The 24,189-nt window shown below is 43.8% G+C and overlaps 2 protein-coding genes across 2 annotated transcripts; one reads left to right on the forward strand and one right to left on the reverse strand.

The window, feature by feature from the left end:
• Positions 1-11,187: 11,187 nt before the first annotated feature.
• On the reverse strand, positions 11,188-12,079 carry LOC143590514 (histone H2A-like). Its single transcript, XM_077070971.1, has 2 exons — positions 11,855-12,079; positions 11,188-11,590 (listed from the first exon to the last, which is right to left on the reverse strand). Exons 1-2 carry the CDS (start codon positions 12,062-12,064, stop codon positions 11,354-11,356), a joined length of 447 nt encoding a protein of 148 aa, XP_076927086.1. The 5' UTR covers positions 12,065-12,079; the 3' UTR covers positions 11,188-11,353.
• Positions 12,080-16,927: 4,848 nt separating this feature from the next.
• On the forward strand, positions 16,928-18,591 carry LOC143590516 (actin-depolymerizing factor 1). The gene is made up of 3 exons (XM_077070972.1): positions 16,928-17,037; positions 18,016-18,281; positions 18,358-18,591. Exons 1-3 carry the CDS (start codon positions 17,035-17,037, stop codon positions 18,506-18,508), a joined length of 420 nt encoding a protein of 139 aa, XP_076927087.1. The 5' UTR covers positions 16,928-17,034; the 3' UTR covers positions 18,509-18,591.
• Positions 18,592-24,189: the final 5,598 nt, after the last annotated feature.

Below are 24,189 nucleotides of genomic sequence, written 5' to 3' on the forward strand. Positions count from 1 at the left end.
GGCGCGTGGCCGCGAAGTTACTGGCACGTCCTTTCAACAGCTGTTGCCAGCTTGCTTTTTGCCACGTGTCATAGTTTCATTGCACTGTCGATTTCTCTCTCCTCCGCATTAAATTCACCGCATTAATTGCGATTACTATATAAAGGGGAAGAGGGTTATTTGCAATTCACACTTTCACCTCTCTTCTTCTTCTTCTTAGTGATTTCCGGCAAATACTCCCCTTTTTCAGGCAAGCATTTTCCCGAAATCACTCTTCTTTCTGCAAAAATGTCTTCTCATGATGCTGAAGCTGTAGCCGACGATAGGAGTACTGCTGGCGAGTGCCAGTGTGCTCTACCTGTCGATCAGTACCAGTACATCGTCAGGAAGTTCATGCTCGAGTCTCTCGAGCCTGAGTTTCCTGAATCTCACCAGACTGTGTACGATGCCCCCAGTGGCAAGATCGGGGTATATGCTGCATTCTTTGTTTATGGAAACCTTAGGTTCCCATTGACAAAGTTTATGTACCGTGTCCTGGAGAGGCACGGGGTGCACCTGACCGAGGTGCATCCGATGGCGATTGCCAAGGTCCGGCACTTCGAGTGGGTGTGCCGGATTCTGGGTATTGAGCCCTACGTGGACCGCCTGATGACCTTCTATACTTGGAGGTGCGTCCAAGGGTGGTACACCCTGACAACCCGTATTAAGGGTTTAAAGATCTGCGTGACCGAGCGCACTCTCCGATCGTGGAAGCGGGAGTTCTTCTACATCTCTGCCCGCGCCATCCCCATTGCTATGAAGTTCAAGAAGGGTCAAGCGCTTCCGAGCCTTCACGCTTCCAGCTACCAGGAGGCGGAATGGTTCGCGAAGATATCCCGGGTCCAATCTCCGGTTTACCGGTTTGCGGAGTCCGGGATGGTGCTGCTGGGGATGAGCCGGGTATGGAAGGATGCGTCTCGGTTTCCTATCCTTCTCGAATACGGTTTGAACTCTATTCCTTATGGTATGTCTTGTCTTTCTTGCTGATATTAGTTTATTTTCTAACTGTTTCTTTTCTTTCAGAGGGGAATAATTTGGAGTCGCTCCTGTTCCCGCGGGAAGCTGACAGTCCCGTGCGGGTGGGCACTCGTGCTCTGGACGACAATGAGTTGCCCATCCTGGAGCAAACGGCGGATAGGTTTGTGGAGGTCTATCCGCCGGGCCAAGAGATCCTGAGCCACCGGCGGCCAGGTAAGGAGATATTTTATCCCGAACCCCTCAATGCTGTACCCGCTTTTGGAAATCCTTACATCCTATCTTCTGAGGAATCCGCAGATGGTCCTCCCCTTGTGCGGAAGAAGAAGACTGCTGCCGGCGTGAAGGGGAAGGAGAAGGCCTCCACAGCTGATCCAGTGGTTCTATCTGACACGGAGTCAGATAGTGAAGAGGTGGCGGGGAAGCCCGGTGGTGAGAAGACCACTGCTCCGGAGGCTACGACCGTTACCTCCGGAGAACCAACGAAGACGACGGTGACCGGTACCAAGAGGCCGGCTCCATCGGGTTCCTCCCCGCCCGTCCGTACGTTCAGGGTCAAGAAAACCCGTAAGTATAATCATAATGCCTTTGTAGATTTGTCACTTCATAATTTTCTTTTAACACTTTCTTCTTTGTGCAGGCGTGGATGTTGACGCAATCCGGGGTGAAACGCAGGGGAGTACCTCCTCGCCAATGACGGTAGGCTCGGTCAGCCTTCCTGAGGCGTCGACCCAGTCGCCTGCGCCTGCATCCGCTGGTCCAGTTGCTCGTTCCGTCGAGCCAACTGTTCCGGCCGAGATGACGTCACCGCCGGCCGTGAGTGCGATTTTTACAGCATCCTTCACGGAACCGGCGGTTACTGCTGCTTTTAAGGAGGCGGCGACCGCGGCGGAGACCACGACGGCGACCACGGCGGCTGCCACCATGCCCGCGCCACCGGCACCGACAGCCGGACCATCAGGTACGCGCAGGGCTTCCCGCCGATCTTTGCCACCTTCCCATCTGCCTGACCTGTTGGATGGATTTCCTTTAGGTTCAGGTGATGGGTTTGGCGGATATCGGCCTGTCATTGACCCTACAGGTGCGTAGGGTTCCTTTGTTTTTCCCTTTTTTTTATCATCTTTTCCTTACAGTCTTTGTTTCTTTTGCAGTGTCGGATTCCAATGAAGTGTATGTTCCACGATGGAACATACGCCGAGGAACAACCCTTCGTACCCCTGTGGAGTGCGTGGACTGGGCTCGCCACGCTGCTCCTCATGGTGCGTTGGGGGAAGCCATGGCTAGCTACCAGGAGGGTAGGCTAACCAATGAGCTTCGGGTTCTCCAGGCCCGGATGCAGCCGCGCATCGAGCTGCTTTGTCGTGAAAACGACAAGTTGAAAGCAGCTCGCGCCAAAGACGTATCTGAAGCGCGTGCTCTCCGGGAGGAGAACCAACAGCTGGCGGCAGCTGCCGCCGCCAAGGAGAAGGCCTTCAAGGCCCTCGAGGTTGAAGTTCAGGCGCGACTCGAGGCCCGTTCCAAGGCTGCCCAAGCTGTGAATGAACAGCTTCGGCTGGCCAGGGAAACTGCGCGAAACGCAACCGAGAGGGCTGCCCAGGCTGAAGCCGTTGCTGAGCCTCTGCGTTTGGAGAATGAGGAGCTGAAAGGCAAATTAGAGGCTCTCCAACGCGCTCATGATGCCTTGGCAATGGAAGATGCCAAGAAACTCCAGGAAATCCTGGACCAGAGGGGGGTGCTTGACCAAACCGAGCGGAAGCTTAAGGGCGTCGAAGAGGCTGCCGCTAAGGAAGTTTTACTTGCCAACCTTAACAAGAGCGAAGCCGAACGCGCCCATACCGAAGCTCAAGCTGCCCTCCAATGGCTTCTTCGAGAAGCGTTGCCTCAGGTATGTTTAGATTTATCTTCACGCATTTCTTTTGTAAGAAAAGGTTCTAATACTTGTATTTTTTTCTTTGTAGGTTGTGCGTCGGGTCTTTTCAGAGACCTCCTACGATGATGCTATGACCGCAGCCCTCAACGCTTCTCATGATGATGGGGAAAAGGCCGGCTTCATGCTTGGTCTAGGGTTTGTTGAGAAAGGCGTCCCGCCTTCCAACTTCCCTTTGTTCGATGTGGATACCGAAGCCATTTACGACCAAGCATTGAACCAATACGCCGCCTTCCCGCATCCAGTGGTGGAAAAGGTGGATGAAGTAGCTGTTGCTGATGATGGGTTAGCTGTCCTCAAAGCTTTCCTCGAACCACCCCGTTCTTCTGACGGAGCGGGTCCTAGTGGAGGCGGCCCTGAAGCTTGACCCCGAAGATCCCTTTCCATTGCTTAGACTTGTATAGATTCTCTTCTAGGCGGGTAGTAACCCGGCCATTCTTGTAATATATTATTGAAATATAAATCTTTTTGCGTATAAGATTGTTATTTCCTTCTTTGGATTCCTTGCTTTATAAACTCATGACTTGCATACTTAGTTTAAGTTAGCAATTTTCCAAGTGTTCTAGAATAAGTTAACCTCTTGAACGTGGTTGATGATGGGTTAAAGTTTCGCTTCCTCTTTCGTGATTGTGCGGGTAGAACCGTCACTTGCACTTGGTAGGATGGCTAAACTTTAACCTTTATCTGACCTGCGTGCAGGTTTTCCTCATTTCTAAGTATTTAGGATAAGTTAACCTTTGAACGTGGTTGATAGTGGGTTAAAGTTTCGCTTCCTCCTTCGTGATTGTGCGGATAGAACCGTCACTTGCACTTGGTAGGATGGCTAAACTTTACCCATACCTGACCTGCGTGTAGGGTTTCCTTTTTTCCTTGTATTTTTTTTTTTTTTTTTTTTTTTTTTTTTTTTTTTAGGATAACCTTTGAACGTGGTAAATGATAGTTTAAAGTTTTGCTTCCTTATTTGTGATTGTGCGGATAAGACCGTCACTTGCACTTACAAGGATGGCTAAACTTTACTTACATCATACCTGCGTGTAGGTTTCCCTTATTTTTAACGTTGTGTTTATGCGGGTTTTGCCGCCTTCCACACGTAACGACTTACTTCTCCCCCTTTATGTGGTAAACACCGGCACCAGTGGGGAGTTCATAAGAATAAAGGTAAACACATTATGAAAGGAGAATCATTTCCATTAGAAGTGGCTCTTGGCCTTTTCTTTACAAGTTTTGGAATTGATCTACATATAACATTTGCGTAATTGAGCTCCATTCCATGTTCTTGGGATGGGAGTGCCATCGAGCCTTTCGAGCCGGTATGCGCCCTTTCCCAGAACTTGTTTGATAACATATGGCCCTTCCCAGACTGGGGCCAACTTTCCTGGGCGTTCTTGGTTCGAAGCCTCGTTGTTACGCAGTATGTAGTCTCCTTCCTTGAAGTTGCAGAGTTTTACCCGCGTGTTGTAGTACTTTTGCATTTGTCGTTTGTAATTCTCTTCACGCACTGCGGCTAAGTCTCTGCGTTCCTCGGTTAGCATAAGATCCAACCGTCTTTCCGCATCATTGTCTTCTGGCTGACTCAAGACCCTTGGTGAGGGTAGACCAATTTCGACCGGGACCATGGCTTCCGTGCCATAAGTGAGGCTGAACGGGGTTTCCCCCGTACTGGCCTTCTTCAGCGTTCTGTTTGCCCAAAGGACGTGCGGAAGCTCGTCCACCCAGCCGGATCTGTGTTTCAAAAGTCTTTTCTTGATGCCTTCGACGATGCTCTTGTTTGCTCTTTCCACCTCACCATTACCTTGCGGGTGTGCCACTGAGGTAAAGGTGTGGGTGATTTGAAGTTCTTTCAGCCACTGCTGTAGCTTCTTGTCAGCAAAGTTGGTGCCGTTATCGCTCACCAGATTCTGTGGAAGTCCAAAACGACAGATAATAAATTCCCAAATAAATTTTTTAATATGTTTTGCGGTTGTTTGGGCTAAAGGTTTTGCTTCTATCCACTTGGTGAAGTAGTCGATAGCTACCACTAGGAACTGAACATTTCCTGCTGCTGTAGGAAATGGGCCTGTCACATCGATGGCCCACTTCTGAAATGGCCACGAAGAAGTGACTGGAACCAGTTCGTTTTTGGGGCGATGCGTGTTAGGTGCGTAAAGCTGGCAAGACCTGCATTTTCTGATGTATGCCAGTGCATCCGTATGCATCCCCGGCCAAAAGTATCCCGCGTTGTTTAGCTTGGCTACAACAGCGCGGGGGCCTGCGTGTACCCCACAGATGCCTTCGTGTACTTCCCTTAGGAGGTAGTCGGCATCTTGGTTGTCCACGCATCTCAAGAGTGGGCCAAGAAAGTTACGTCTGTAAAGGATGTCATTGACGAGTTGATAATTCAGTGCTTTACAGCGTAGTTTTCTTGCCTGTGTTTTTGACTCTGGTAGTATTCCTGCTGCAAGGTAATTTATTATTGGTGTCATCCATGTTTCTGTATTGTTCTGGATGACACAAATTTCCTTGTGCGGGACTGATGGTGCTTCGAGGAGTTCAATGCGGATGTCCTTTCCCAAGTGGGTGAAGGCTAGAGATGCAAGCTTGCTTAACTCATCCGCAGATTTGTTTTCGCTGCGCTTGACGTGTATGACTTTACAATCACTAAAATCACGCATAAGGGTTTTTGCCTGGGCGAGGTACAGGGCCATGGTGTCATTCACAGCCGTGTATGTTCCATTTATTTGGTTGGCCACCAGCATGGAATCCACGTGGGCTTCTAAGTTTTTCACTCCCATCTTACGCGCAATTCTCAAACCGGCCAAGAATGCTTCATATTCGGCTTCGTTATTCGTACTTGGAAAGTCCAGCCGAATAGCGTAAGTATATTCTTGGCCTGCTGGGTTGGTTAATTTTAACCCTGCGCCTGAACCCTCGTTACTGGCTGCTCCATCAGTGTAGAGTCGCCAGACATCATTGACGTCCTGTGCTGGGGAGGGTTGAGCCTCCTCCTGGCACTCTTTTTCCCGCGAAACGGGGACTTCTGCAATAAAATCGGCCAAGACCTGGCCTTTTATGGCTGGTCTTGGCTTGTACTTAATTGCATATTCTCCCAATTCAATTGCCCATTTGGCTAGACGTCCCGATAATTCGGGTTTGCCTAGAACATTTGAGAGTTTGAAGTTGGTGAGAATGGTGATTGGGTGGCCCTGGAAATATCGTCTTAACCTGCGTGAAGCGTGTATAAGTGCTAAGACCAATTTTTCGAGGGTAGAGTACTGGGTTTCTACGTCTGTTAGTACACGGCTAACATAATAGATTGGCATCTGGATGCCCTTTCGTTCTACTAGCAAGACTGCCCCGGTTGCTCTATCTGTTGCGGAAAGGTATAGGATTAACTCCTCTCCCGCTTGTGGTGCTGTAAGCGTTGGGAGTTCGATCAGGCGTGACCGAATCTCCTGAAAAGCTGCTTCCGCTTCTGGTGTCCAGCGGAAGTGCGTTTTCTTCAAGCAGTTTCTCAGTGTTGACACGAAAGGAAACGACTTATCCGCATGGTTTGCCAAGAAGCGATTAAGTGCGACTAGTCGCCCATTCAGTGTCTGAGCCTGTTTGATGGTGGTAGGTGATTCCATTTTAACAATGGCTTCGACCTTTTCAGGGTTCGCTCTAAAGCCATCTTTAGTAACAATGACTCCCAAGAACTTCCCTTCTTCCATCCCAAATGAACACTTGCTCGGGTTGAGCTTCATGTTTATCTTTCGGAGCGTGTTGAAAGTTTCTTCAATGTCTTTCAACATCGCCTCAGGCTCGAGGCTTTTGATGACCAAATCATCCATATAGACTTCCAAGTTTCTCCCGATTTGGGCATGAAACTCTTTGTCCATTAGTCGTTGGTACGTGGACCCTGCATTCTTAAGTCCGAATGGCATCATTTTATAACAAAATGTACCATCGGGCGTCCGAAATGCGGTTTTGTCCTGGTCATCAATGGCCATGTGGATTTGGTGGTACCCCTTATACGCATCCAAGAAGCATTTAAGGCGAAATGGCGCCAACGAATCCACTTTGAGATCAATTTCTGGTAACGGATAACAATCTTTGGGGCATGCTTTGTTCAAATCTTTGAAATCTATGCACATGCGCCATTGTTTGTCATTCTTCGGTACCATTACGGGATTTGCAACCCATGTTTGATATCTACTAACGCGTACGATGCCTGCGTCAAGGAGTTCCTTGACTTGGGTTCTACACGCGTTAGTTTGTTCAGGCCCCATTACCCTGCGCTTTTGTACGATTGGCGTAACAGCCGGATCGCATTTGAGCTTATGCTCCGCCTTACTTCGGGGTACACCAGTCATGTCAGCTGGTGTCCACGCAAAGATGTCAGCGTTTTTCTGCAGTAAGCGCTTGAGTAAGGTGCGGGTGGGATCAACAATTGTTGGTCCAATGGTAACGGCCTGGTCGGGGTATTTGCCATTGAAGGCCCATTTTTCCGGTTCAGTGACGGTTGGTTTAGCCTTCTTCGGTTTGGGTTTAGATGAGACAGATGCAATGCATACCTGGGGAATGCCAGAGATCATTGCTACACCCTCAGCTGTTGGCCATCCCATCATGCCGTGGACTGAAGATACCACGGCGTTGAATCTTGCCATCCCATCTCTTCCGAATAGGATGTCGTATGTGTGGTGTGGCTTTTTCATCACGACAAAATCCACGTCTTCTGTGCGTGAATGATTCCCATCAGTAAGAGTAACGGGGAAAGATAGGATACCCAGGGGTGTTTCTGTACTGCCATCAAACCCTTCCATTGAAGCGTAGACCGTTTCCAAGCGTTCCTTGTCTTCATCATCCAGCTTATCAAAGAACTGCCTGTTCATCACTGTCGACGAAGCGCCGTTGTCAGCAAGAGTGCGGGAGGTGATGTAGTGCCCCAGCTGGCTTCTGATGACGATGGGGCCTTCTTTGCTGGGGCCTCCTGGCACTCGCGGGAAGCGCACCTCAGCTTCCTTCCACGCGCATGGTTCTATCACCCGTCTTTTTCTTCCTCTGACCTTGCCATGAACCATGTTGATGCTGATGTCGACGGGCTTTCGTCCGTTACCTCTGTACCGGTTGTCATTCCTTCCTCCCTTCCTGATCGATGCCACGAGATGTGCAAGCCTTCCATCCTTAACAAATGTTTCAATAATATCCTTCAAGGATGTGCACTCTTCAGTACCATGACCCTTTGTCCCGTGGAAATCACAGGATTTGCTTTGATCCGCATTAGGTTTCTGCCGGATCGATGGGGCTTTGGGCCATGGCAATTTTTCCGTGGCAAATATCTCCGTGACGCTCTTTGTGAGTGGCGTCCACCGGTGTTTTCGATTTGAAGGGTGTGTGTTGTCCCTTCCGCCAACAAGAGGGCGAGAGCTGGATGAGGTGTCAAAGTTTACCCTTGACTGCCAAATACCTAGCCTCCTCTTTTTGTTCTGCCGGGCGATCCGGACATTGTTCTCTCTTGTCCTCTGCGTGTAGAGGTGCGTACTCTGGGGAAGGTCCCTTCCCAGTTGCTTTTCCGTCTCGGCAAAGCGCTTTGCCGCCGTCATGATGGCATCCCATGTGGATGGCATGCCATCCTTACCCGTCAACGTGCGGATAAGTTCTGGGTATTCGGCGCCTTGGATAAAGGCGGCGCGAACCAGATCCTCACTTATGTTGCCGAGACTAAGCTTTTTGGAGTTGAAGCGAGTGATGAAGTCTAGTAAAGATTCATCCTCCTCTCTCACGCAGTTGAGGATCGTCCACTGCTCTTCAGTGTACTTCCTCTGTTGGCTGAAGTGCTGGCTGAACTTGTTCTGAAAGTCCGCCCAGTCATATATGTGGTGGATCGGTAAACGATCGAACCATGCCCTGGCTGCTCCGACCAGAGTCATCTGGAACATGTAGCACCACGTGGGTTCCGTCCAGTTGCTGACGGTAGCCCCCGCAATGAACCTGTTCAGATGGTCGTCTGGGTCGGATAGACCATCATAAGTGCCAATGTTTGACATTTGTTTGGCACTTCTCGGGGCGATTGCCTCCGCAATGTCTCTTGCGAATTTTGACCTTCCTGCATTTGTAGCAGTTGGTCTAAAGGTTTTGGAGAAGTCACGCGGGTTTCTCTCCGCGATTGGTTTAAAAGCTTCCCCAAAATTCCTTTTTGGTTGGACGTCCGTGTCCTTACGCTTCCCTTTCGCCTTATGGCGAGGGTTCGCGTCGGTATCAGACTCCAACTCGTCTTCTGAGTACTCGCAGTCACTGCTCATATTGAGGTGTTGGCGAGTACTGGTGAATTCGTCAGCCTGTTGAGCTGAACGCAAGCGTTCATCCAATTCGGCTTGGAATTCTCTTTGCCGTGCTTCGGCCCACGCCTTCACTTGATCTAGTGTTTGGCGAGGGACCTTCGTTCGTTTTTCCAGTTGGGTATCGGTGAACCCCAATGGAATATTTACTCCACTTGCCCCGGCTTGGGTAGTCGGGGTAGTGTTCGTAAGGATTGTATAACCGCCGGTGTTCCCCCCTGTTGCTGGGGTGGTTACCGGGGTTTCTTGGTCAGTTACAGGCCTTTGGACCGGAGTAACGTTAACCATTTCTTCAGAAATTGTGAAAACTAAAATAGTTCTAGCTTTTATGCACGGATGGCGCCAATGAAGAAACACTAAGTGACCCTGTACAGATTATAGATAATCTGGGGGTTAAGTAATGTTTCCCACGGATGAGGTCTAGCTGAGAAGGCTGTTCTTCAGGAGACCTGCAAAACAAACACCGTAAGCTCGTCACTGAGAAGGGGGGGTTCCTCCTTGTGACCACCCTCCGGCGTGAGAATCAGACTAGGTTGCTCTGAATATAAGTGTATATTAAGAGATTGCTAGATAACTGGATAGCAGATGATCTTACCATTCCAAGATGTTGGAGTATTTATAGCCGAAGGTAGGTTTTCTAGAAGGTACAGCCGGCTGAATAGTATTCCTGTTCAACCAACAGTGGATTACGCACAGGCCATACTGGTTGGTGGGTAGGTTACGGCCAACAGTAACAAAGTCGGCTGCACTATTCCACCAACTGTAGACTATGCACGTCCCACTTACTGTGGATTGTACGCAGGCCATGCTGGTTGGTGAATAGGTTACGGCCAACAGTAACACTATTCCACCAACTGTAGGCTGCGCATGCTCCACAGTAAGGGTTGGTGAGTAGGCAGCGGCTAATAGTGACAAACAGTACTAGAGGGTGCTCCTCCTCGCACTGTTGTCGGTGAGCTGTCACCCTGTGATTGGCTCATGGGCTGTTCTGGTCAGATCGTCTGTCCTATCCATACCTTGGTAGGTATGGTACAAAAGATCTTTCAGAATCAGACTGGCTCATTTGGGCGGGATTGTTCCCGCCTTGCTCATTCCTTCACGTGACTGCTGAAGTAGCTAGTGTCTTGTGCGTGTAGCCCTGCTGTCTGCGGGTAGCCTTCCCTGATGGCTTGCATCCGCAACTGCGGGAACAGGCGGGGTACTTCACCATTGGGAGGCTTTCCCTGCGTGTACAGCTTGCGTACTGCGCGTAAGATTCTATGAGCATGGTGGGTCCTGCGGGAGCAGATGGCCTTTGCGCAGACGTCCCTGTTCAAGGTGAGTCTTGCGGGACCAACTGGTCTCTGCTGGGACCTACCTCTTCAGAATCCCAAACACCCCCTTATAAACTCAAGTTTATCTGTATTACATTGATGAAATTTTATGATTTCACAATATCTATTTTAGGCCTTAACAAAGCGCACCTATAGTCGTGGAGCTCTTGATTGCATTTGTCTTGGTAATGTTTTGCAATATATTCTTTTATATTCCCTAATAAAAAAAACTCGATTCACTTTTCTTGGTAAAAATGAGATGTTTTGAAATTTGGTGGGCTAAAGGTTAAATAATGTTCATCTTCAACCTCTGCACATATGAAATTTTCAATTTCAGATGGCAACTCTTTCTTGAAATCTAGAAACTCAAATATATCTACCGAGAACGCCTACATTCTTTACCTGTTGATACACACACAGTTAAAGCTTATATTACTCTTTAACAATATCGACTTTCTGCTGTATATCTCTGCTGAAATCAAAAACTTTTACAACATTAGCTTTATTTCCCATTAACTTTTCATATTTGTAGAGTGTCTGCAACTTCATAGAATTTAACAGACGGAAATTTAAAATGAAAACGTTGATTGTTGGAGCTTCTATTATTATGCATCTACAATAACAAATGATTAACAGCACCATTTGGTTCAAGCCAACATCGCATTAGGATAGAAAATGTAACAAGAACCAGTAAATAATTAAAACAGAAACCAGAGGTTGGTTTCTTCCATTCACATAATGAAACAACCATAAACGCCAAACTAAAATTCCATTTTCATTTAACTACAATAAACCCATAAAAACAACATTCAACTTAAACATCCCTAATCAGCTTTCTTCGGAGACTTGGTGGACTTCGTGGGTGTCTTCGCCTCTTTAGCAGCAGTCTTCTTAGGCAACAACACCGGGTTAATGTTAGGTAGAACACCACCATGAGCAATGGTCACGCCCGACAACAGTTTCCCAAGCTCATCATCATTCCTAATCGCCAAAAGCACATGCCTTGGGATTATTCTTGTCTTCTTATTATCTCTTGCTGCATTTCCAGCCAACTCCAAAACCTAATTCCAAAAAATAAACAATTAGCATTAAACCCATAAAAAGCCACAAATTATAACACCCATCTAGTAATAATCGAAACCCTAATTTGCAAATTTATTAATTTCAATAAACCCACAAAAATCAACTCCAAAACCAAAATAATATTAGACCCAGAAAAAAGAAAACCCGCAAATTGTAACAATCAAAACCCTAATTTGCAAACTTAGCAAAATGAACAAAACCCTGAGAAATGAAATTAGAAATTGGGAATTTAGTGAGCTTACTTCAGCAGCAAGGTATTCAAGAACGGCAGCGAGGTAAACCGGAGCTCCGGTACCGACCCGTTTGGCATAGCGTCCGTTCTTGAGGTAACGGCCAATTCTTCCGACGGGGAACTGCAGACCGGCTTTGATGGAGCGGGTGACGGCCTTCTTCCTTGGGCCGCCAGCCTTGCGTCCTGCCGCAACCTTTTTAGCTTTTCCACTGGTTTCCATTTCTCCTCAATTAATAATATTCTCTCTCTGAATGTGTATGGAAATGGAAATGGAAATGGAAATGGAAATGGAAATGAATATTGTGTTTGGTTCACCGGTGAATTTGTTTATATATTGGGTGGTGGAGGATCGGACGGATTGAACCGGGCTGTTTCCAGCGGTTGGGTCTGGGGTTGATCAACGTCTCAGATTTGTTTCTCTTGATCCGCGTCAAACTTAATTGGCCAATCACAAGGCTGCGTCAATTTTTTGAATTTGCACGGGTGTTTTAGTATTTTTCGTTTTTTCCCGCCGGTTTAGTGTTCCTGGGTTTGATTATTTGACATTGACATACTAATTAGGTTACTTTGAACATGTTATAAATTAAAATAGCATTAAAGATAGGTTTAGACGACTTCAAACAGTTTTCCTTGTGTTCCCATGTCTCAAAATGCTATTGCTGATATTATTTCTAAGGTATAAAACAGTCATGCTAAAGATGATTTCAAACAGCTTGCTCTTGATAATAATGTTTTTTGCGTTGTTGACTGTGGTTTTGCCAACAAAAATGTCTCATAGTACTAAGCAGCACATCTCATAGTACACCATATAACATCCAAATATATTTAACACTTAATATATTAACATAAAGTGGATCACTATAATATAAGAGACATCAAACATGTGTAGTAATATAAAAGTGTTATTAATAACACTATAAATTCCGCAGTCAAATTACAATACTGGATAGATATAAACACTAACGATACCTGACAGACATTACCGGAGGTAATCGGACGAACGTTACCGGACGTTCACGAACACCATCGAACGGACTTGGCCCTTGTCCGTGTTCGTCCGTTAAGCTTACCGAACGAAATTGTGTGTCCATGTCCGGTTCGTTTATTAAACGGACGAACATAAACGAACTTCTTGAGGAACGGACGCCCGGACGTCCGCCGGACGTCCGGTTCGCCTTAGGTTGGGGTGTGACACTACAACAATCTCTCTGTTCAAAATATATATTTTCAATCACCAACTAGTATGTTTCCGTTCAACAATCAAATGCTCGGTTTTGGTCAACGTAAATAATCCACGACCGAACCCATCTACACCAACCCCTTAAACCTCGTATTTGCTCGACCCGCAAATGGCCACGTACATACAATATCTAGGTTTCGGAATCCCTAACCCAAATATGATGTATGGTTTCCAAAACCCAACTATGATGGTCGGTTCTGGTTCCCAACCCAACGACGAGACGATGCCAGAGACACAAATCAACCCAGAGCCACAACCCCCCCCCCCCCCCCGGAGACTTGTGGCGGTTCGAGCCAACGTGGAGGCTGACGTGGGAGAAAACACTCAAAGAAACCCCTCGACGAACCTGGGACTAAAAAGATAACTATACTGTGGAAAACGACGAGTATGAACTATTTGCTCGGGCGTGGTGCTCGGTATCGAAAGATGCCGAATGTTATAAGTTTTTAACAGATATATGTTTTTTTTATTTTTTAGAATAAGCATTAAACTTTTAATATTTTTATTTTTTTAGTGAACTATCAAGAAATGGGTGTATTTTGAAACAAAATTAAAAATTTATTCCATGAACTTGGCGGTGACTCGCGTCGGGAAAAACATTTTGTAATGTCAAAATGGATCAATATAAACTCCAAATGCATTGTTTACCATACGGTTCACTCTCGGATGGTTGACACGTGGGGTAGCGGTGTCTTTGACGCGGATATCATTGAAAGGGTGTTGGTAGAGTTTCAACAGAAGTCGGGGAACTTCCATTACATGAACTGTTGGAAACATCCGAGGTTTCACCCTAAGTGGTGCTTCGTGAACCCCACCAGCACCGGAAGTTTTTGGCCTAACAAAAGGTCTAAAACATCGTCTTCGGTTGAACCATAAACGCCAAGGTCTGATGCTCGAAACTTCAACTTAAGTGATAATGAAGACGAAAATGCCTATGCGGATGTTTCCGAGATCCCTCGACCACCGGGTAGAAGAACCAAGGGAAGGGTAAATGGGTCGTGTCGTCGGCGTCAACGGGTTCGAATGCCGAAATGGAAAGTCATTTCAGATAAACGAACATTCGACTCAAAGGTATACAAGACCTTGGAGCTCAATGTCTTAAAGTAAATTTGGACACCGTTGAAGTACTTACAAGGAAGGAATTTGACAACGACATCGAGGTTTTAACAAACAAGCTATCTAAAGACCACCCGGGAGTCCAATATCTAAAATCAATTCAGCAAAATAAAATTTCTGAAAAATACAGCATTTAGTCTTATTATTATTGTTGTAATTTTTATTTTTAAATTTAATGTATTTTTTATTTTAATGTAGTTTTTTTTAATTTAATGTATTTTTTTATTTTAATGTAGTTTTTTTAATTTAAAATTTAATTATTTAATGAATAAACCAAAAAATATATAAAAGTGACCGGACGTCAATGACACAAAATGCCACTACACCCTCTTTTTATGAAAAGCCAAATCTTTGAACGAACGTAACATGACGTAAAATGCTTATATGTGAAGCATCTTGACTATACATGATCTGATGATCGAGCTTTCCCTGAGTTGACCATCTCCACCCACGTGCCCACGTCGTATTCGCACAGCTAGCAAAACTTACATATCTATGTGACAACCAAAGAACTACTTCCTTTACGAAAGCTTTTATTTTTTTAATCAATCATTTCAAAAGGTTTAACCATTAAATTCATGGAATATAAGTTTACTATTAGGTGATTTTTTCTCTCTTTAAATAGATAGATTGTTTAAATAAGGTGTGGGTTCGTCGAGTCGTATGAATTAGGTAGCTTATATTAAGAACTTTAAATAGTTATTTCGTATAGTATAACTTCTAGTGTGTCACCTTATGTTCACGCATCCTTAATAAAAGTTATGCTTTGTTGATGTAGATTAATACATCACAAGTTTGGTTTGTGTGTGTAATCGGTTCTTATTCGTGTATACATGTATATTTAAAGTGTACACATACGTATGCTATAAAAGGATATTGCGGTTATGTGTGAGTTATTTATACTATACATTATGGCGATCTAAACACATCGTAGGTCTCTAACAAAGTGGTCGAGTTTCTAGAAAGTGACAACAATACTAGATTACTGGTTATGCCACCTTACTGAAAACATAGGGTGTGTGACTATTTTAGTGCTCGAATGAGGGTAGTTTGAATTCATACCACCCCCGATGGCTAAATCATGTCAACTTATCAGGAAGTGATAATGGTGTCACATGTAGCTAAAGGTAGTTACAACATACAGAGGACAAAATACATGGGCATATACATGATTTTTGTGTAGGTTAACAAAAGGCTTGAGTCTTCTTGCCTTTCAGTTATTAAAAAAACGCATCATATCCGTCTTAGATAACGGAGGGTTGGTTGGGCCATTGACCACAACAAAGGGATCATATACTGTGGGCCTGAGTGGCCACAATGTAGACTTGCATCATACTTTGTTACCAATAACACAAATTGATAACACATCGGCCTAGGCATCATACATTTATAACATGTAGGTTTTCAACAACTTGAGTTCCTTAATTGTCTTCTTTATTAACCATGACACCATCATACGAAACTATGAACTATTATCGCTCTATGTAATAAGTAGCGTGCGAGTAAAGTTACACAATATTCATCTTAAAAAATGTTGAAAGGTATTATATACTTTGAGATGTCTAAATATGAGCAACATCACTCAAACTATATTTTGACATGCAAAATAATAAAGTTTTACTATTTTTCACACCACCAAACCCTTTATAATTTGTCATTTATTAGGGCATTATGTATACCGATGGAGCGATAAGCCACGTAATCAAATATATCACCCCTTGATTCAGACGAGCCGGGGGTCTTACCGGAAGCAGCCTCTCTATCCCTATGGGGTAAAGGTAAGGCTGCCTACATCTTACCCTCCTCAGACCCTACCATAGCTTTGCTATTTGTGGGATATATTGAGTACGATGATGATGATGATGATTCAGACATTAGAAATCAACCACAACAAATCAACAATGATTAATGTGGTATATGAAAACCCTCTGTATTACTTTAGCCACTCCACATGTATCGTATCAATGAGATCTCTAACAAACATTCTAGCAAATATAAAGATCTTTTTCTTTATGCCTTTTGTTTTTGTATGTGAGAGAGAGGGCGGGAGGGGGAGAGAAAGCATTTGAAAAAACAATACCAGTTTAAATGGGAGATGAGTAAACATAAACAGGTTCACATCTTGTATACCAAATGGATGTTCGTGTCACTAAAGATGCAATATGCAATCATACTGGGTGATACAACAGAATCGCGGTATCTCTTATCATATTTGAGATACACGAGCAAAAGTGTGATGTGAAAATCGACAACATAGACATTCACGATGCATTCATAGCCTCACGGGATCAAACTGATTTTGTGGGTGTTTGGGATTCCTTATTTTTACCTCCTTATAACTTATTTTTGAAATAAGTTATAAGTTACTACATCGTAACTTATCAACTTATCCCCTCACATGTAAAACAATCCCAAACACATTTCTAACTTTTTCAATAAGTTATAAGTCATATGTTGACTAAAATAAACCATCTCAAACATCCCTTTTATACAAGTGAAAGGTGGTACATGACCTATATACACACCAAGTTGCCTTATTGTTTTTCTTGTATATGTTTTTGTTTCGAAGTTAAATATAACTTGACCTTGGTATTGTGACCAAGTCCAAGCGTGAAACAAGTGGAATGACCAACCCGTTCAAAGTGAAGCAGTAATTAAACCTAACCAAATATCAAAGATGTTTTATTTAGTTTCTAGCATGCCCAAATCTCTCTTTCACCTGCAAACTTATTATTCCTGATTTGCTTCAAAGTTTCCCTTTATTTATATAATAATAATAATAATTCAATCCAATCATACCCTCTTCATCTCCTCCCATCAATCAATCATCCGCCATGGTAAACATTAATATTAATCTATTATTAGCTATTACTAATTTGAGTTTCAAACCCTAATTTGCTTCTGAATTGTTCTCTTTTGGATCTGATTCTACCTAGTTTTGATGATAATTTATTTTAGGAATTGTTGTCTTTTACCTGTTGATTTTAGTTACTTCAGGCAGACGGTGTTGATTTACATTATTGCTGCAGGAGCTACTATATTATTGGGTCTGAAATATTCTGATATGACACCAACCTAACACGAAATTCGCGGGTTTGGGTTAAACCCCCAAATCCTGTTAGCTAAACGGGTTGGGTTCAAGTCAACTCACGTGGGTTGACCCATTTCATTTTTATTTGTTTTTTTTAAATGTATTTTATGTTACAAATTAAATCGGTTAGGTATTTTATTCCCAAGTGTAAAATTAAAAATGAAATTCACACAAGATTTTATTATTAAAATGTATTTTTTTACATAAATTTGTACTTTTTGTTGTAAAAATGTAAATTTAAAATATTAATATGTCAAAAAAAGTATTATATTTTGGGTCAAAGGGGTCGCGTTCGGGTTCGGGTTCACGAGTCTGACATGATTTTCAGGCCGTGTACTGGTTCGTGTTCGGTTGGGCCCGCCAACTCGCAAGCACGACTCGTTTAACACCACCTAAGGCCTCAACTGTCTTCAAAAGTGCTCAATTGTGATGGTTTATGATACTATTAATTCCTTACACTCAGTAGTGTCTATGTATGAATAATAGTTGTTTAAAGACAAACTATACTAAGTGATTGTGTTGATACTTGATGAGTGCTGCTGTATGTGTTATCATCTTTTGATAATAGCTATATAATATGCAAGTTGGGTTGTATCTTTATTTTATTATTGATGTTGAACCTTGTGGGGGTTAGTACTGCAACATATTCAATGTTCTTTGTTTGGACCCTATGTAGCATTGACACATTATTTGGTTAATCTGTTGGAATGTTTTTTATATGTAGGCTAACGCGGCATCTGGGATGGCGGTGCATGATGAATGCAAGCTAAGGTTTCTGGAGTTAAAGGCTAAAAGAACCTTCCGATACATTATCTTCAAGATTGAGGAGAAACAAAAGCAAGTGATTGTGGAAAAAGTTGGCGAGCCGACTCAAAGCCACCAGGATTTTGCTGCCTGTCTTCCTGAATCTGAGTGTCGTTATGCTGTTTTTGACTATGACTTTGTTACAGAAGAGAATTGCCAAAAAAGCAGGATCTTTTTCATTGCATGGTAAGACGTTGAAATAAAATTTATTTTTATAAAATCATGGTGTGATTGTTCTTTTTATTTTGTTAATGTTGTAAAGGTCTCCTGATACTGCACGGGTGAGAAGCAAGATGATTTACGCAAGCTCTAAGGATAGATTCAAGCGGGAATTGGATGGGATTCAGGTGGAGCTTCAAGCAACGGATCCAACAGAGATGGATCTTGAGGTTTTTAAAAGCCGGGCCAACTAATTAAATGGTATGGTCATTGCATCAGAGATGTTAATAGTTTGCATTTTTGGGGTTATGGATGATGATGGTTTATTGTCAACTGTTGGTCTTCTATCTTTGTCTTCAAATGTTTTGTGTTGGAAACTTGCGATACACCCGGATGATAATAACTTCTGGTAATGTTTGATGTGTCGATGTTTAGATTTAGAGCATCAAACTCTGATACCATGATAAAAGTATTTGTTTATTATGAAAGCCATAAAACCCATTAGAACTTTAGAAGACAACAAATGAATTCATAAGCTTGGTGAAAACAAAACATTTATACACATTCAAGAACATAGACCTGAGTAAGGCACATGAATCTTTTGGTTTTGAATATTTTCCTTCTGCATCTTTTAGCAGCAGTTGGTTTCAAGAATCAAGATCCCATCCTTCTATCTATTATTTTTAAACAATTTTTAAAAATGCAATTAAACTGTTCGATATCGGTCAAATGAGCCACTTACTTGCTCAATGATGGGTTACATCGGTTAACAGTTCCTGCCTTTGCGGGTTGAGTAGAACTGTGACAAGTAAAAAGAGCTTACATAATATATTTGTTCCTTACAAACCACTACAAGATTTATTCACTCAATTACGTTGGGCATGCTTTACATATTTCTATACTAAGTGAGCGCATATTGCATCTTCAACTAAGTTCCAACAACAACTAGCGGATAGTACAAAAGCACATACATTTGTCTTCCGCAAAACAAATGACACTCATTGAGACCATACCATTGGTAAGGATGACTCCCAGAATCAACATAAATCCATTCTTGAATCGTGATACTTGGTTGGAAATTAGGTTGGGATTAATAAGATATTTGACATTGCTGACACATGTTTCTTTGAATCGTCATTGATTAACGATGGGCTACAATGAGGAATTACTGATAACTTTAGCAACACTGTACTTATATACTTTTTTTGACGAATAGTGACGAAGTGCTGGTTGCTGTTGATTATTTGTAATTTTACAGATGAGTATTTCCTGGTAGCATTGGTGATATTCAAATTTCTTAAAAAATAATATAAATATATTGAAGTTTTTAGATTTGAAAAATAGTTTATAAACTGCGAATTTTTTTTACAAAGCTTACAAATAACAAAAATGCAATATAAACCTAAAAATTCCAATATGAATAAAAAAAATAAAATACAAATATGTTTGTACAAAATATATATTGAAAAAATATATACATCCATGGTGGATTGTAGAGTGTACACCGTATTTCATAGCTTGCACCTCTACCAATTTGGCTTCGTTAGGCGCCTCCAGTGCTTACCAAAATTTTGTCAAGACTACTGTAACATGCAAACATTAAACAATTGAATAGTAATTCTATATAAATAATATTGCTACGTACATCTAGATGAGGATGTGGAGCATGAGATCTCTCCATGCTCAAAGTATAAGATATCGGTCATGGTGTAACATGGATCGATATAACATAACCGTTATAGATATAACATATCCATTATTTAAGTATTAATTAAGAAGTGTTCTAATGTCCGTCTAAGAGCGATCAATAACATGCTAACGCATTTAAAAATGAGTGACCATATAAAAAAGAATTATTGCGTTTGTTAATTTTTTAACGACATGCGTGTATGTTTCATAGACACACGAGTGGTGGATCCATGTCCTGTCATTTTACTTTCTCCATATCTATTTCGGTACAAAATGATCCAATATCAGACAAGATATTTATTTGCAGACCAACCGGTATGTTTTGATGGTTAGAAATGGAAGAAACTACTAGTACTAGAAACTAATGAGAGACAAATGACAACAAAAGCAAACTGTTCTTAGTTAGCAAAGAATATGTAATGAAGACAAGCTCAAACTTGTAACCAACTGAAGAAGCGTGGATCGACTTACTTGTATACGATCAACGTTCCTCGGGTACGAGTGTGCTATATCACCGATGGTTTTCCGAGATACGAGTTCTTCCACCTACAAAACGAACAGCACCGTGAGCTTACCCCTCAGAAATGGACAGAGGGGTCCTCTTTGGGGTAACCCTCCGGTGTGAGAATGAGATATTGTAGGAGAAGATAAGAATGTGAAAATGAGTAAGGACTTGGAATATATTTTCTTGCCTAACCCCAACTGTGGAGGTGGTGTGGTATTTATAGTATTAGGGTTTCCAATGATTGAGCTCAGACCCAATTAGGGCCTTTTTGGCCTCCTCCTATTGCTTCGCGCCACGTGTACTTTGGACACCTGGTGCTTTTTCATTGATTATTCTCTGACCAAGGTATTTTACCTGGCCCATGTGCCATCACGTGGTGGCACATGGGTTTTGCTGAGTTGTCCACCCTTCATTGGCAGCTGTCAACATCAGCACATTCTTTATTCCTTAAAAGATACCTTCTGGAAGGTTGTCTGATGAGTACAATCATGGTTGTCCTTATCCTGATTTGGATTAGGCTATTGTCTCATTTGTTATGTGTCGCTTACGTGCGGCCTTTATGCGCCTATCCCGGGGATGCGCAAGGTCTTCTCTTTATTCTCACGCGCAGATGTTTCATGCGCAGATGTGTTATGCGTGAGCATATGTGATATGCGTGAGCATATGTGATGCGTGAGCATATGTGATATGCGTGAGCATATGTGATATGCGCCACGCGCATAGGTTTTGGCTTTGTGTCTTCATGACATCCTGATTTCAAGCCTCTTGTCTATATCTTGTGGGTTGACCCGCCCCGCTCGATGTTAAGGCGGGTGCATACCCCTTCAAGCCCCCCAGTCTAATGTGTGTATTGTCTCGCGCGAGCGAGGTAAGATAGATATTAGACTTAATAATTTTCTTTTTTAATAGGGCTTGTTTTTTCTTTTTCTTTTCTTGTACGCGCGTTGCGCGAATTTCCATCCCTTTGGTTAAAACGAAATCGTCAATGCACGTGGTTGGTTGGTGCTGACATGCATCAAAGATGGAGACGTTATGTGTCAGACCTTTCGCGTGCTCGAGGTGCTACAGTTGCCTTTCACGTCTCCTCATACAGTGTCAGGAACACGTGTCGCGCTTATGTTGGCCTACGCCTGGGCGTGGGGGCGCGTGAGCGTAGATCTGATTATTACTTGTTTCTCTTTCTCTCCCCTGGGCCTATAAAACCAAACCTTTTGAACAGTTTTTTCTTCATCTCCATTGTCATTTTCAGAGCTTTTGCTTCTTCAATTTACATTCCGATTAAGAGCCTTTATCTTTGCTTCCAGATTTCCGTGCTTAAAGTAACCATATTGTTCGATTCGCAATTGTATGTCTGATAACCCAGACACCACAATTTCCCCTAGTAAAGGCCGTGTAAAATCAGTGGTTATGTCTACTTTGAAGAAGACCGGCAAGGGTAAACGGGTTGCCGAGGCCTCGTCGGAGGAGGGAGGGAAGAACAAGGCGGTGAAGAGATGGGATGAGATTCCCTGCAAGTTGAAACAATCTGACTTTGATAATCTCGTCGCCTCTCAGGGTTTTCTCCCTGAGTATGGCTGTCTGCTCCCGGCGACCGGGCAAACGGCGGCGGATCCTCCCGCCGGCTATATCTCTTTATACTCTCATTTTTTCACCCACTGTAATCTTCGTCTTCTAATGATGAGGTTTATAGGTGCGCTCCTCCAGTTTTACGGGATTCATATATCTCAGGTTCATCCCTGTGGACTAGTGCGCATGACTCATTTTGAGTTCATGTGCAAAGTCAGCGTGAGGAGCCCACCCCTCGGCGCTTTCAATATTTTTATAAGCCGAAAATCCAAGATTCTTGGTTCTCATTCACACCGCGCAGTCAGAAGGTTAAGTGCTGCACTGTTTCCTTCAAAAGCCTTCATGACTGGGCTGAAAAATTCTTTTATATCAAGGCTGGTGTGATTCCCATCCGCATGACTATGCGCGCGATTACTTCCGCGCCCGCGGATGATGACGTTCTTAAGAATCCATCTGGCGCGTGGGTTAAGAAGTTATCTGCTGAACCATCCCCCGCCAGGAAAATTTGCGAGGAAGCGTTGGTGGGGGTTGGCATGAGCAAGAGGTGGATTGACAGCGGGACTGAGCCTGTCATCCATGTTGATGGCTCAGGTGGGTTGTTTGTTCATTGCATTAATTTTGCGCGAGTATAATTCGGTTTGCTGATATCACTTGTCTTGTTTTATGCAGAAAGCAAGGAATACATCCACGCCGCCTATGACGAGCATACGGAAGGTGGCTCTATCGCGCTGAGCGTTGGGAAAGTTGCTTTCCCTGATCGCTTCGATGATATGTTCATCCCTGTCGATTTAGAATTTTGTTTTTACAGCGATGCGCCTGGTAAGCCTTTGTATTTGTGCTTAGGCCCTTAGAGTACCAAATTTGGTTTTAACATTTCTGTTGCGCGTATTGTAGATGCGCTCGCTAATTATGAGTTGGAGCTTGTGGAAGAGGAAGTGGAGGAGGAAGAAGCTGAAGCGCAAAAACTCAAGCGCAAGGCTAAAGGCAAAACTGGCGCAGGGGCCAGTAAAAAACAGAAAAAAGATGATGCCTCTGTTGCCCAGAATCTTCCTCCTACTCAAGCGAAGGGACAAGAGAAAACCAAGGGTTTTACCTCCAAGTTTTCTTCGTCTTCTTTGCCTCAAGGTGTGGGCAGTCCTCCAGTCCACACGAGGTATGGTGCCGCCACCTCATCCCTGCGCGCGGCGGACCAGGAAAGCGGCGCTGCGCCTGCTGTTTTGTCTTCTCTAACAGGTATACTTTGTTTATATTTTGTGGTTTTTATGAGCGTGATTCCGATAGAGTTATTAATGAAGCTTTGTTCACTCAAATGTTTGTAGAGCCGGCAACATGGGTGGCTCAACCTCAGGCGCAGCAAGGTGCCAAGGCTATGCCGAAAATTGTTTTGAAGTTCTCTGTTTTGCCCTCAAAAAGGGGGAAAATGGACTTCATGGCGATGCTTAATTCGCGGACTGCGGTGCGCCAAGGTATATATTGCGCTTTGATTGTCTGATTTTTTCCTTTAGTTCAAGTCATGAATCATTTCTCCTTGTTGGTTTTTTCATAGGAATTATAGCTGGCACACAAGCTGCTGGTGGTACCACTAGCGCTGGCGCCGCTAGTTCTGTTCCTACTCCCACAAGTACTGAATCTCCCCTCATTGGGATCACTAAGGAGCAGAAGACTATTTTTCGCGCTACTCTAACAGCGTCAAGACCTCCCTCACCTCCTCCTGCGCGCAACCCTCGTAAGACTATTTTTGATTCTTCCAAGTCGCAGGAGAAGAGACCTGTTCTAGAGGATGATGAGGAGGTTAATTCTGAAGGTTCTGATGGTGGCCGCGCAAGCCCTATAGCGCCACAAGATTTTGTGGCGCAGCCTTTTTCTCATGGGGCAGGCAGGAGCTCATCAGCTGGCACTAATCTTTCTGCCGGTTCTCCTCAGGTATAAGCTTATTTTGCTCCGCTGTGCAGACTTCCAAATTAGTGTTTAGATGACTAAACGTTTCTTTGCGTTGCTTTGTGTTTGCAGGAAGCCGATCACATATACCGCCCGAGCTGGAATATCACTGAAGAGAGCTCATTTCAATCCTTGGGCGTATGTGAAGACTTTTGGGCTCACTCTGTTCCTCCAGCTGAAAGGAGGTTTCAAGAGGATCGCGCTCGCGTGGACTTGCTGAATGACCACCTTTTTGCT

This window comes from Bidens hawaiensis, unplaced genomic scaffold, assembly GCF_021521415.1.
Source record: "Bidens hawaiensis isolate Kalapana, Puna unplaced genomic scaffold, B.hawaiensis_p1.1 tig00038621_1, whole genome shotgun sequence".
Taxonomy (NCBI): Eukaryota; Viridiplantae; Streptophyta; class Magnoliopsida; order Asterales; family Asteraceae; genus Bidens; species Bidens hawaiensis.